Source organism: Ursus americanus, chromosome 4 (genome assembly GCF_024610735.1).
Source record: "Ursus americanus isolate L20-20 chromosome 4, mUrsAme1.1.p, whole genome shotgun sequence".
NCBI lineage: Eukaryota > Metazoa > Chordata > Mammalia > Carnivora > Ursidae > Ursus > Ursus americanus.
In genome coordinates, this window is record NC_142130.1 from 53,342,809 (window position 1) to 53,357,814 (window position 15,006).

The window sequence follows — 15,006 nt, forward strand, 5'->3', positions numbered from 1 at the left end:
GAGCAGCAAGAAAATCAGTGATTCTCAAAACCATATTGGATTCTCTGGAAACAGAGACTATGCTCTTTATTTTTTTAACTTCCCTAGCCTTTTTTTTTAATGTTTTTTTTATTATATTATGTTAGTCACCATACAGTACATCCCTGGTTTCTGCTGCAAAGTTTGATGATTCATTAGTTGCGTATAACACCCAGTGCACCATGCAATACGTGCCCTCCTTACTACCCATCACCAGTCTATCCCATTCCCCCACCCCCCTCCCCTCTGAAGCCCTGTTTGTTTCTCATAGTCCATAGTCTCTCATGTTTCATTTCCCCTTCTGATTACCCCCCCTTTCTTTATCCCTTTCTTCCCCTACCGATCTTCCTAGTTCTTATGTTCCATAGATGAGAGAAATCATATGATAATTGTCTTTCTCTGCTTGGTTTATTTCACTTAGCATTATCTCCTCCAGTGCCGTCCATGTTGCAGCAAATGTTGAGAACTAGTTCTTTCTGATAGCTGAGTAATATTCCATTGTATATATGGACCACAGCTTCTTAATCCAGTCATCTGTTGAAGGGCATCTCGGTTCCTTCCACGATTTAGCTATTGTGGACAATGCTGCTATGAACATTGGGGTGCATATGGCTCTTCTCTTTACTACGTCTGTATCTTTGGGGTAAACACCCAGTAGTGCAATGGCTGGATCATAGGGTAGCTCAATTTTTAACTTTTTAAGGGACCTCCACACTGTTTTCCAGAGTGGCTGAACCAACCTGCATTCCCACCAACAATGTAGGAGGGATCCCCTTTCTCCACATCCTCTCCAGCAATTGCTGTTTCCTGCCTTGTTAATTTTTGCCATTCTAACTGGCGTAAGGTGGTATCTTAGTGTGGTTTTGATTTGAATTTCCCTGATGGCTAATGATTTTGAACATTTTTTTCATGTGTCTGTTGGCCATTTGTATGTCATCATTGGAAAAGTGTCTGTTCATATCTTCTGCCCATTTTATGATTTGTTTGTTTGTTTCCTGTGTATTGAGTTTGAGAAGTTCTTTGTAGATCTTGGATACCAGTCTTTTATCTGTAGCATCATTTGCAAATATCTTCTCCCATTCCATGGGCTGCCTCTTAGTTTTTTTGACTGTTTCCTTGGCTGTGCAGAAGCTTTTTATCTTGATGTAGTCCCACAAGTTCATTTTATCTTTTGTTTCTCTTGCCTTTGGAGATGTGTCATTAAAAAGGTTGCTTTGGCCGATGTCGTAGAGGTTGTTGCCTATGTTCTCCTCTAGGATTCTGAGGGATTCCTGTCTCACATCGAGGTCTTTCGTCCATTTGGAGTTTATCTTTGTGTATGGTGTGAGAGAGTAGTCAAGTTTCATTCTTTTGCATGTAGCTGTCCAATTTTCCCAGCCATTTATTGAAGAGACTGTCTTTTTTCCACCGGGTGTTTTTTCCTGCTTTATCAAAGATTAGTTGCCCAAAGAGCCAAGGGTCCACTTCTGGGTTCTCTGTTCTGTTCCATTGGTCTATGTGTCTGTTTTTGTGCCAGTACCATGCTGTCTTTGTGATCACAGCTTTGTAGTACAGCTCGAAATCCGGCATTGTGATGCCCCCAGCTTTGTTTTTCCTTTTCAACAGTTCCTTGGAGATTCGGGGCCTTTTCTGGTTCCATACAAATTTAAGGGCTATATGTTCCAGTTCCTTGAAAAATGTCATCGGTATTTTGATCAGGATAGCATTGAAAGTGTAGATTGCTCTGAAATCCCCTAGCCTTTTGGCTAAACATCATGCTTTTTCATCTAGATGAGTCTAAGGCTCATTTCCACCTATTTCATCTGTCTTTTGTATCTATGTCATCTTTGCCTTTCACAGATTGCCATTCACCAGTGAACAACATATAGTGGAACCACAGTGTGGTGAAAGACACATCATGGTGAATGCTTTCTATCATTTTTGACTGGTTATAGTCCTAATTATTTAAAAAATTTATTTTTTTTCTTACGTAATCAAAGAAAAATAAAGTTACTGAAGTCAAAATATTAGGAATGGCCTGAGGAGGTACAGGGCTGATTTATTTTTTCTAACATTGGCTTCCACAAATCTCAAATGTTCTTAGCTGCTCTTATTGGGTTGTATCCACTCCTGAGGCTCCTGTCAGTTCTCTGGCTCTGTCTCCTATCCCATGGTTCTCACTGTGGATAGAGTATTTAGCAACATGTATAGAATAGAGGTAGACTATAGTAGGTTAGGGTTGGTGCAAATGAAAGGTACATGAAAACTGTGTTGAATTTAGATTGACAGTTATATGGTATGGGTTTTAAAGTGTCTCCTTGCTCCTTGGTAAAAAATGAAAAAGCTTATCCAGGTCATTGGGTTTTATGCTTTGGCTCTGGGTTTCAGAGAAATTTGACAAAAGCTCATCAATCCAAGGATGAGTCAGATTTTTTTGTGTGGTATTAGTGGTGATGGTGTATTTTAATGGTTCAGGAAGGGGGCTGTCCCTTGGTACTTTGGAGGGGGAAGTGTTACTGGAGGGGCTTCATGTACCCAAATTCCTGTGTTTTGCCTTTTCTTGTATCATTCTCTAGTTTTTGTTTTTGTTTTTTTTGATGTTTTAGGTGATCAAGCCAACCCTTGCAAGTTTCAGGCATGCAATGAATTTTCTGAGTGTTTAGTCAACCCCTGGAGTGGAGAAGCAGAGTGCAGATGCTACCCTGGGTACCTGAGTGTGGAAGAACTACCCTGTCAGAGTCTCTGTGACCTACAGCCTGACTTTTGCTTGAATGATGGAAAGTGTGACATTATGCCTGGACATGGGGCCATTTGTAGGTATGTTGTAGTTAGAGATTTTGGTTTCCCAAGGTTATAGATACTTCCTCTGAAGAAGATGGGTCTACACCTATGACTTTAGGATAATCACAGCAATATTTATTATAGAAGTTATATCTAGGCAATAGATGGATGCCGTCTAGTTCTTATGTGAAGACCGGGTCAATTAATAGGGCTGAATTATATGCAGTTCAATTGGTAATTTTATTTTATACTTTTAGGATGCCATATGAAAAACATTATTTAAATGTGTCTTGGGGCGCCTGGGTGGTGCAGTCGTTAAGCGGCTGCCTTCGGCTCAGGGCGTGATCCCAGCGTTCTGGGATCAAGCCCCATGTCAGGCTCCTCTGCTGGGAGCCTGCTTCTTCCTCTCCCACTCCCTCTGCTTGTGTTCCTTCTCTCGCTGGCTGTCTCTCTCTGTCAAATAAATAAATAAAATCTTTAAAAAAAATTAAAATAAAAAAATAAACGTGTCTTAATTAGAGTACTTGAAGTAGTTGGAGATCTTTGTGTTGGTCCTTAGTGGTGATGATAAGGCAATTGGTACTCAAATTAGGTTTAGGCTCAGATCAATACTTTACACTGTGAAATTTTGTTGTCTACTTGGATATGTTCTTAATGCCTGTGAATTTCTCTTGGTCCTAATGAGTGTTCAAAAATAAAGAAAAGCAAGTATTTAAAGCCTTTGAAATTGTGACAAATATATTTTAAGTACCTAAGATCCATTTTTTAAAAAGGAAGAACCAAAGAAACTCTAGCAGACAGATGAGCAGATTCGGGTAGCCTAACCATTCTCCCCTGCTCATTTTCCTTAAACAAAACAGAACAAATCAATCTCTGAACCACACAACAACTAGTCACATGGGTGTAAAAGGAGAGAATGCTGAGAATAAGCGAGAAATATGAATAAGAGGACAGTTTATGAATGTCAAGATGGGCAAATGTTACAGATGCCAGACACAGAGGATACAGGTGGGAATGATCCAGACTCTTCTGTACGAAAAGTATAAAGTTTAGCTAAAAAATTCAGAGGAAAAATAGTCTTTCGATTTTTGGAGAAATTAATATTAATTTAAAAAGCAGTCATTTCCTTGGTGCTCTGGGAGTTGAGGACACTTTTTTTTTTTAAAGACTGTATTTATTTATTTGACAGAGACAGCCAGCAAGAGAGGGAACACAAGCAGGGGAAGTGGGAGAGGAAGAAGCAGGCTCATAGCGGAGGAGCCTGATGTGGGGCTCGATCCCAGAACGCCGGGATCACGCCCTGAGCCGAAGGCAGACGCTTAACGACTGCGCCACCCAGGCGCCCCTGAAGACACTTTTGCACAAGTCTGGAGCCTGGGGATTGGGGGCATCTCTGCAGTGTGGTGAAAGGACACTAGCAGTCTGGAGACCTGGGTTCTAGATCCAGATCTGTTGCTGACTAATTGTGTGATCTCAGTCACTTTCCTTCCTAGGTCTGTTTTTTGTTAAGTAAAAATAAGGAAGTTAAATAGAATACTTTAAGTCTAGTCAGTCTTTTATTTAGTCATTTACAAATAGTCAGGGAGGACCTACTGGGTCTGTACCAGGCACTAATCACAATCTTAAATTGTATGATCATTGAAACTGTTATGTTCACTTTTTTTTTAATTTTTAATTTTTTCAAAAAGATTTTATTTATTTATTTGACACAGAGAGAGAGAGAGAGAGAGAGGGAGATCACAAGTAGGCAGAGTGGCAGGCAGAGGGAGAGGGAGAAGCAGGCTCCCTGCTGCACAGAGAGCTCAATGCAGGGCTCAATCCCAGGACCCTGGGAACATGACTTGAGCTGAAGGCAGACGCTTAACTGATTGAGCCACCCAGGCACCCCTTTTTTGTTCACTTCTGTATCGAAGCTTCACTTGGTCAGCATTTATTTCACTACCTTTCCCCAGTCCCGCTGAAGGTTCTGCCATTGTTTTCAACGCAGTGATTTTGTTTTTGGACTTCACCACTTCTCATTACAGATGCCGAGTGGGTGAGAACTGGTGGTACCGAGGTGAACACTGTGAGGAGTTTGTGTCTGAGCCCTTGGTCATAGGAATCACCATTGCCTCTGCGGTTGGACTTGTCCTTGTCTCTTCTGCTCTTGTCTTCTTCCTTGTCAGGACTCTTCAGGCTCATTCTGTTAGGAGAGAAACAGAGAGGCCCATCAGGTAAATAAGAAAAATTGCTCTCTGACAGAATAAAATGTTCCTTTTACTCATTTATTTTGTACTTATTATATGCCAAATGTTGGATAAGGATCTGGGTGGAGAAGAACTATAATGTTGAATAAAAACATGGTCATCCCTGTCCTCAAAGGGTGTCAGATTGGAAACAAACATAAGCAGCAGTATGAATAAGATGAGGGGTAAATTTGTTTTGTCTGGGAAGAGAGTCTTAGAAGTTTTAGTGATGGTTATGATATGTAGCTGGGTACAAGAGTAGATGTTTGCTCTGAAGGTGGCTAATTGAATGGGCATGAGCAAAGTCAGGGAGGCATCCATGAATCTCAAGGGCACACTGAAGGAATGGCATTGTTGAATGTGGCCAAAAGGCCTGTTCCATGGTGGGGAGTGGTTATAAGGCTGATGGACAAGAGGTGAGGCCCTTGTGTGATGACCAGATCTGTTAGTTTGTTCCTTTTGGCTCATTCCCATGGTAATTAGCCAGAATTCTTTTTATTTGTTTGTTTTAAAAAGATTTATTTATTTATTTATTTATTTATTTATTTATTTATTTATTTATTTGACAGAGAGCGTGTGTGCACGTGCATGAGTGGGTAGAGGGGCAGAGGGGAAGAATCCTCAAGCAGACTCCCCTCTGAGCACAGAGGTTACTGTGGGGCTTGATCTCACCACCCATGAGATCATGATCTGAGCTGAAACCACGAGTCAGAGACTTAACTGACCGAGCCACCCAGGTGCCCCATAATTAGCCAGATTTGAAACCTGGGTAAGAATCTGACAAGAACTGAAATCTGGTTCTCTGGTTAGTAGCTTCCTTAATGGGGGAAATAAAACCTGCCCAGCTTAGTCGGCTAGGGAGTCAAAGACCTGTTAGGTGTTATGTGATTGTGATCCCTGTTTGTACTTTGCTTCTGTGCTGCTAGAGTCTATAAGAGCTACTGCTTCGAGTTCCGGTTACCTTCCCTCACCCCCTGGCTAAGGAGTCACCTCTCCTAGTTTCCTAGAACACCCAGGGCATATTCCATCCTTGTTCTTACACTTTATTCACTCTGACTGTGCATTAGAGTGTAATCTCATTCAGGACAGGGTTCCAACAAACTGTGTGTCATCAGCATCTAGGATAATCCTAGGCACACAATCAGAGCTCAGTAAGTATTTGTAGATCTGAATTGAATTTCACTGAGGTCTCCCTATATTTATTTTCTATCAAATTCTCTGTGCGGTTACATGGTTACATGCTGATTTTGGTTTGCATACTCCAGGAATGATGGAGCTGTGTTCATTCAATGAAATACTATCTGTTGACAGACATATTCCCCCATCAACATTTATTGATAAACACTGTGGGGCAAATAAAGATAAATGAGACATGAAACAGTAATTCCATAGGGCACTTGCCATGTAGTTGGGGAGATAATACTGATAAATAATGTTTGAGATTGATCTGGATATTTTTCATAGTTACCTTCCCACATTTGCATCCAGTTCACCTCTTTTTCTTGCCCAACAGAAATTTTGCTGCAGGTAAATAGTCTTCTACATAGTTGAGTATCTGAAGAACCTGAACCAACCATACTTTTCTTTCTGTGGCTCCTGCAGGCAGCCCGACAGCCTCTCATCCATTGAAAATGCTGTGAAGGACAATCCTGTGTATGAAAGCCATGTGGCCGGACCCCAGCAGTATGAGGGACCCTATCCTCAGCACCCCTTCTGTAGTTCTGCAGGTGGAGAGATGATTGGTGGTCTGAGCAAGGAAGAAATCAGGCAAATGTATGAGAACAGTGAGCTTTCCAGCGAGGTAGGAAACTTTGCTTTTCTGTTGCTTCTCTGTTGCTGCTGGTGTGTGTGTGTGTGTACACATGTGCGTGTGTGTACATGGGCTTCAAGAAAGGATGAAAAATATTTCTTGATCAGTTTTTTTTCCTCATGATATCTCCCAGGTGATGTGGTATGCAGAGGATACATAATTCTGAGCCGTACCTCATTTCCCACCTAGTGGTTTCTTTTTCCATTATTAGCAAACGCTTTCTCCTTCCTCCCTCTCATCCTTAGGAATATATGTCTGGGTTTTTCAGAGTGGTTCCTGCAGTATCCAAACCTCCCATTTCTCTGAAAAGGCCATTCTTTCCTAGAGCTCTCCCCTGGATAGCCCAGAAAGCTAGAACTCCTTCAAAAAAGCTGTTGAAGTTTCTCTAATGCAATGTATGGTCTCTTTTTCTTTTCTAAGGAAATTCAAGAAAGAATGAGAATTTTGGAACTGTATGCGAGTGATCCTGAGTTTGTAGCTTTTGTGAGAGAACATCAAATGTAAGCATTTGATCCAGCCTCTTCCTCAGGTTCCTAACAGAGTGCCTTAGAGTAGAGGCACCGGTGTGAGTACATAATTCCTGTCCACGTGACATGGGTTCTGGTGATAACCAATGTTTGTTGAGTTCTTTACAGTTAATATGCTTCCACACAGATTGCCTCATTTATTCTCCATAATGGCTTTTTAAGTTGAATGTTTCGTATTTAATTTTTTTTAAAAAAGATTTTATTGATTTATTTGAGAGAGAGAGAGCATGAGACGGGGGAGGGGAGGAGGGAGAAGGAGAAGCAGATTCCCCACTGAGCAGGGAGCCCCATGTGGGGTTCAATCCCAGGACCCTGGAATCATGACCTGAGCTGAAGGCAGACACTTAACCGACTGAGCCACCCAGGTGCCCCTGTATTTAAGTTTTATAAGTGAGGAGAGGAAGCCTCCAAGAGATGAAGGGACTTATGATCATAATGATAGCAAATGTCAGAGAAGATTTAAAGCTAAGACAGTATCTGTTCTGGCCTAGAGATTCCTGGGCTGTGTCATATTTTCTCTCCTGTTACCATGAATATCACCTGTGATTTCATGCTATACGATATTTTTCATAGACAGTTTCTATGAAAAGCACTTGAGCAGCCATAAATCCTCACGTATATCGATGTATGCTTCTAATTCTATCTTTGTAGACACTGGTCAGTATGCTTTGAATTACACAAATCTCATTAAGGTATATTTCCTGCCTTTATCAAGTTCATCTTACATTTCATTCAATCTCTTTCCATTTGCTTTTCTCAGCATGCATTTTGGGCAAGTGTCTGTATTTTTCTTTGTTTCCCAGGATCCATAACCAGACTTAGGTCACAAAAATAAACTATCTTGTAAAGAGACCATTATGGACATTAGTTGAGTATAGTGGGTGAGATATAATTTGGCTTTGATATTTGGTCCTGCTGCCCTCATAAAGGTACTTCCTCATGGATGGGTTCCATCAAGGCTGGATATCTTCACCTAGCTTTTAGAAGAGAAAAACCAGGGCAATTCATCCATGCTTGCAGAAGAAATTGATGAAGGGTCATGATAACACACATGGCCCTGATGGGAGCCGCTGCCCCTTTGCTCTGAATCCCTTTGTTCCGATAGGCAGCCCCTCACTCATGGTTCTTCTTTGATTAATTGGAACCTGAGGAAACTGAAGATGATGCTTTTTAAATTCCAAATATGGTGGAGACTCCTTTAAAAATCTCTGAACATCTGACGTGGCCCCTGGGAGGTGCTGTCAGCCTTGCTGAATGCTGTGAGAGCACTATTACTGGGAGTCTGCCTTTTAAAGACCAGAACTCCCACTCATTCCTGCATCTCCAGCCAGCAGATGGCCTGTGGCTCCGTTTCAGTATTATCCAATAGAGAGAACATGACTGATGTTTCCTAAGACTCTTCAAGCCCCTTAGAGCCACCTGCTTGAATGTGTTCCCTGAATTAAAAATGCATTTCATCTAGACTAGGACATCCAAAGAAAGGATTCAGAAGAGCCTAATTAGGGACACACAGATTAACTACATGCTACAGTTCCTTACGGTAACTTTTATTGAAATATACCAAAAAAAAAAAAAATCCATGTAACAAAGAAGATTTAAACAAGAAGATCCAGTGAAACTAAAAAAGTCTACACAGACACCGTAACCTTAAGAAGGATGTTCATTGAGGGAAGACAGCATTGAAAAAATGTTAGGCATGCCGTCCATATGACATTTTCAATTTCACTTAGTCTCAGCATTTTCATCTACGAGTAGCCCAAGAATATGTTGGTAGGCTTGATTTAGAATTCATAAAAGCATGACATGGTCTTGACAGAGTGGGGTTTCTTTTTCGTTGTTGTTTTTGTTTGTTTGCCTTGTTTGGTTTTAAATCAGCACAGCACAGAACAACTTCCCGGCAAAGAAAGAAAATAGAAAGTGTTGGTGATCTTAGGAACATGGTTTGGTGATGTATTACAACAAAAGTGCATTTCAGGGCATTCTTGGTTTTCCATTAATTGTTCTCTGTTTTCTTTTTTTCATGTTAGGGAAGAGCTTTAATCAAAACTTCTATTTTGAAACTGATCAGAAGCCTAGAGAAGATGGAGATCACTTGCTACCAATGTCATATAATTAACCTGGATTTTGAATTCTGTTGAAAGAAGAATTTTCTACTGAAAAAATTGAGTTTGGGGACCAATATTTTTTTCCAACTTAAAATTTTAGAATGTAGTAAGAGATGTGATAATTTTTATACCTACAAAGACCAAAAGCTGTATTTAAAGAAACTGAAAACTGTATGAGTTCTGGGAAATATTAACAAGGAAAAAATGGCCTGGGAGTTGGGGCTGCATTTGCTTTCTACTTCTGAATCTCTGAAGGTGTATCTCAGTAACTGTGGCTCAGGTTTTCCTGGAGGAAGATAAGGCAAGACTCTTACAGGAGAAGGCAGGCTTAGTAAGTGAATATTTTGTAGCATGTTTGTTATTCTTAGGTGGAATGAGAAGCCTTTGAAGTAGTTTTAATATAGTTTGTAGTCAGACACTCATCTAAATAAAAACTATTAAGTTTTTTTTGGCAATTAGACTGGTGAAGAAAAAACATCCTTTTTGCTGCAATATAGAGTTAAGCTTGTGCTCTAAGCTTCTACCAGAATTTTGAATTTCCTGAGCATGTGAATCAAGACCACATTATTGTTAAGTATGTCAGTATCCTATTTTTTTTTTTTTTTTAGTTGTCAGGGACAATACATATGTATAATGTTTAATGGGTTCCTGTTAGACTACAGATGAATTTAATCATGTGGACAGGGAGGGAGTAGGCATTGAGTCAAGCGCACACCACTGAGAATATACTTTGCCGATTGGTGGGTGGACTGAGTCCAACTAACGGGCTTCCTGACTCTTCTTCTGCTATCTCATGTGTCCTAGGCAAGTCCTGGATCTTCTTTAGTTCCTGGTATATTAATTTGGAAAGCAGCACTAACTACCTCACATAGTATAGGTTAGCTTGTTTACATTGCTTCTCCTTATGTAATAGCTCTTGTCTAAATTCATTCCTGCTTATAAGAAACATGACAGGGCTTTCATTGCAATTAAAATTTTTAAAAACTATATAGGTAGGAAATGTCCACATATTATATAAATTTTAATTGAAAATGGAAGTTTTCCTCTTTCTCTCTAGTATGTTTTCAAATAGGTAGCTTTGAAGGGGGCAAGGAGAGGGCCGAATAATCTTCGCTATTAATATCAAATTGCATATACAAATAGCTTATTATTAATACATTTATTTTATGTTAGATGTCTTCATGTTTGCCAAAAACAATCTTGAACATTTTGATTTCTTTCTGACCAGATATAACTAACCAGGATAGATTGACTATAAGATAAAATACTTGGTTCTCTTATTTTTTTTTTCTTAACTTGATGATTGCCAATGTCACTCATTGTGGAGGCACCCAAAACTAAATCTCTGAGTATGTGGCTCAGTAAAGCTATTGAAAGCCTAGAAGATATCCAGGTAGTTTGCCAAGTATGTGTGGTGTGTGTTTGTATGAAGGTTCCCGTATCGGTATTCCTTTTCATTTCCTACTCACTTAATGGATTTTCTACAAGTTCAGTGTAGATACAAGCCACTGCTGGGATGTTTTCTTTTGGGTTCATTTGAAAGGACTTGATAATTATCTTTAAAACATTATAAATGTTGATGACATTTGCCACTACTAGATGCTTAATTTTATTTGTAAAACTTACAAAGATTTCTGTTTAGCTTTTTTCTGTTTTAAACTTTCCCCCTAAACTTATATGTGTTAAACGAAAAGAAAATTTGTTTTTATCACACATTAACCTTAGAATGCAACCGTCTGAATGTCTGCTTGCTGGCAGAGTTCTATGTAGATGGGCATAAAAGGAGTCTGGGAGCAAGTCACCACATGGAACAGTTAGGAGAAGCACAAATTAAAAGAGCTAAAGAAGGATCGTTGTTTTCCAGAAGCCAAGCAGTAAAGTGGGAATTTGAGAATTCTGACATGTCGCTGTCTGTGCTTCCCTTTCATACGACCTTTTTGTGCAAGAGTAAATCATTCAGCCCTACATGAATGTCTGCTCCACACCTATTAATAGAAGAATAAAGGAACTCCCATACTCTCAGGGAGAGACTTGGAGGCCTCAGTCCAGGAATAACAACTTCTGCCCTACTCTTGCTGTAGCTGAACCACAGCGGGAAAGATCAGAGAATGCGGTTTCCACGGTGAAGATCCATAGGGCTAAAGGAGCTATCGCTCTGACAGGGCAGAGGACAGGGAAGCGCTTCTTTTTAAAAGAGCTTTCCCTGAGGCAGTTTAATGGCATATTCATGGTAGAAGTATAAGGGCTAAACTCTCCTTTAGGTTGTGTGAGTATTGGAACATTCTCATTAACCTAGTAATAGAGTATTTAATAAAAATATCACCTTATTTGAAAACAATAAAATGCAGTTAGCACTAAAAGTGCATGCTGAATAACTCACACTTCTTTTTTTTTTTTTTGGATTCATAAAGTGCTTTGGAGTCTTGTATATATAGCCTTTATCACTGAGTGTACATACACAATTACTGTTTTCCTGGGTCTGGATGAAGGGGAATTTATTTGATAAATAAGACTCCATTTCTACCATGGCAAAGTTTTAAGGGTATTTGTTCACATTTATGTGCCCTAAAGTCCCATTTACTACTTAATAAAACAAGTGTAGGTTTTACTTGATTTTATTCCCACTTCTTTGTTTTTTCTTCTCCAGTATCTAGTTACTATGGGTTGGCGGCTCCCCCTTTCCCTCCCCTTTGTTACCACATAGTGAATTGTAATGTAGTTGAACAACCTGACTTAATAGTACTTGTGACAAAAAGATGGGAATTGCACAAATACTTTTTGTAGGCCCTAAAAATATGTTGGCTCAAATGGTACCCGAATTAGTTATTCGTTTGTGTGCTTGTTTTATAAGTTTGCCTTACATTTCATGATTTTTAGGCAGCTGGTATCATTGTGTCATTTCCATGTTTTCAGTAAGGGATACTCTGACATCTATCAGTCTGTGAATTGCATTTTTATTTTGAAATGGGAAGAAAAGCAACATATTTATTCCGTAAGGAAATAGCTGATTTAGGAGAATAACTTATCTTTATTAAATTGAGATGTTTTAACCTTGAAAAATATGGGTCAGTTTCTTTTTTTTCTTTTTTTCTTTCTAAAATGTCTCTAACAATTCCCTGTAGGAATGGGTGGGACCAGCCTTCCTCATTTACAATCCAGCTGTGATGAGTAATGGAGCCTAGCTCATTCTATTCCCTAGTGTGTAATAAATGCAGAAAAACAGTGTGAAGGGCACAATCCTCAAATCAATTGTGTTGTGTTACACAAAGGATCCTGGCTGGAGGTGATAGAGTGGGAGGGTACCAGAAAGTAATTGATGATGTAAAGAATCTGCCTGGGAATTATTTTGATTAATGTTTTTTATAACATCTTACACTACTATGAGTTATTAAGATGCAGGTCAAACCACTTTCTGCAGGGTAGTTAAGCACAGATTAAAACACTCCACTATGAAATTTGCAGCTATAATCTAGATTAAATGACCCCTTATTCTGGCTTTTCTCTTTTTCACTTATATTTAGTTATTTCTTTAAATATTAAGGGTATAAATAGGAAAAAAGTAAAAGTGGTATTAGACAAAAAAAGGCATAATTATTTATGTGTCAGAATTATGATTCTAAAGTGATTGTGTACATGCCATAATATATAGTGAGTATGGGGTATGGATAATGAAAGATTCTTCTTTTTTATCTTGTTTATGACATGTTACGTAAAGTATAGATCAGGTAAGTTCATGTTACTGTACTGCTTTCTTGAAATGCTCTAGTCTTAATGTTCACTAACTAGAAATAAAAATTTAAAAATCTTTATATAAAATCTGTCTTTTCTCATGTATATAATTGTGCTATTTTTATTATTAATAAACTTTTTTTATTTTAGAGAGAGTGCAAGCAGGAGGAGGGCCAAAGGGAGAGGGAGAGAGAGAGAGAGAGAGAGAGAGAATCCCATGTAGACTCTGAGCTGAGCGTGGAGCTCTATGCAGGGCTTGATCCGGACCTGAGCTGAAACCAAGAGTCAGCACTTAATGAACTGAGCCACTGGGGCGCCCCAATAAACTTCTCTTTTAAGAACCTCCCTACATTTTTGGTTTTTTTGTGGTTTTTTTTTGTCAATTAGAAGAAAACGTTGTAGACTGTAGCAACAGTTGTGTTGTAATTACCAGAGATACACACAATGTGAGTATGGTACGGAAATGAAAATCATTCTTTCATTAATCTTTGTGTAGTGAGAATGTAGGGGAACTGAGGACAAATTGAGAGCCCACTTTTTGCCTTAAATTTTGTTGATAATGATGCTGAGTCATTATTTGGCCTGTCTTGAACTTTACTCTTTTAAACTCATAGAAGCTTTCATTTTTTCTTCATTTGCTTAAGGCAGGGATGGGAAGAAAACTGATGGAGTTGGTTAAAGAAAGATTTGTGGGGGATAGTAGCTAGCACCAGCTGTTCTGTAGCTAGAGAAGGAATTGGTGACCTGTCTAAAAAGAGCAGAAAACACATAAATATGGTATTAGCAGTCTAAAGCAATCCTGCATGGGAAAGGCAGAAGGAAAATCAGCTACGACCTGTCTAAGCATCTGCATCAGAAACCTCAATTTTCAGTCTCTTTCCTCCTTACATTTGCCTCTTGGCTTTCTGGCAATAAGGCATGAGGAAATCCTAAATCAATCTTAGAAAGAGGAAGGTAGTCTTAATCTGATTCCAAAGACGGTATTATAAAAGCACAGACAGGGAGAAATGTGTCTAATAAAAATGCCTGTTAACTAATTAATTAGTGACCTAGTTTTAGTTACTAATTAGGAGAAACAGTGAGTAATAACCCTATTTTTAATAAGTCTGGTCAGGGTAAGCCCTAATCACTGTTAGCTCTTGCCCTCATGATGCTGGTCGGCTTTCTAGGTCCCTAAATATAAGTCCCATCTGAGCTAGTCCTTGATGGGCTGTGTTCCATGAACTAAACTTTAAATTATCTTCTCACCAACACACACAAATATTTTGTGTCCCCCCCTTTTAAAAAAAGATGTATTTATTTGAAAGAGAGGGAGAGAAAGAGAGAGAGAGAGAGAGAGAGAGAGAGAGAGCATGAGTGGGGGGAGGGGCAGGGGAGAGGGAGAGGGAATTTCAGGCAGACCCTTCACTGAGCGGGGATCCTAACACAGGGTTCAATCTCATGACCCTGAGATCCTGACCTGAGCTGAAACCAAAAGTTGGATGCTCAACTGCCACCCAGGTGCCCCGTGTCTTTTCTCCCCACCCCCCGCTTTTTCGGTGCAAATAAATCTCTGCTAAGGTAACAATAGCTGTTAAGGAATCATGATTTTTTAAAAAAGATTTCATTTATTTATTTGAGAGAGAGAGAGAGAGAGATCATGTGAGTGGCGAGGGGCAGAGGGAGAGGGAGAAAGAATTTGAAGCACTGAGCTCAGAGCTCTATGTGGCGCTTGATCCCAGGACCCTGAGATCATGACCTGAGCCGAGACCAAGAGTTGGACGCTTAACTGACTGAGCCAGTCAGGCACCCCAAGGAATCATGATTTTCTCAGTAACACCAAAATGGTATGT

General features: G+C 39.5%; 1 protein-coding gene across 1 annotated transcript in view; it reads left to right on the plus strand.

The window, feature by feature from the left end:
* Positions 1-14,507, plus strand: part of IMPG2 (interphotoreceptor matrix proteoglycan 2) — a 76,612-nt gene extending 62,105 nt beyond the window's left edge. Inside the window, exons 14-18 of the mRNA XM_045785320.2 lie at positions 2,604-2,814; positions 4,803-4,991; positions 6,606-6,804; positions 7,234-7,313; positions 9,368-14,507. Coding sequence (XP_045641276.2) covers positions 2,604-2,814; positions 4,803-4,991; positions 6,606-6,804; positions 7,234-7,313; positions 9,368-9,380 — 692 coding nt within the window. The 3' untranslated portion in view covers positions 9,381-14,507. The remainder of the gene's footprint in view (positions 1-2,603; positions 2,815-4,802; positions 4,992-6,605; positions 6,805-7,233; positions 7,314-9,367) is intronic.
* Positions 14,508-15,006: the final 499 nt, after the last annotated feature.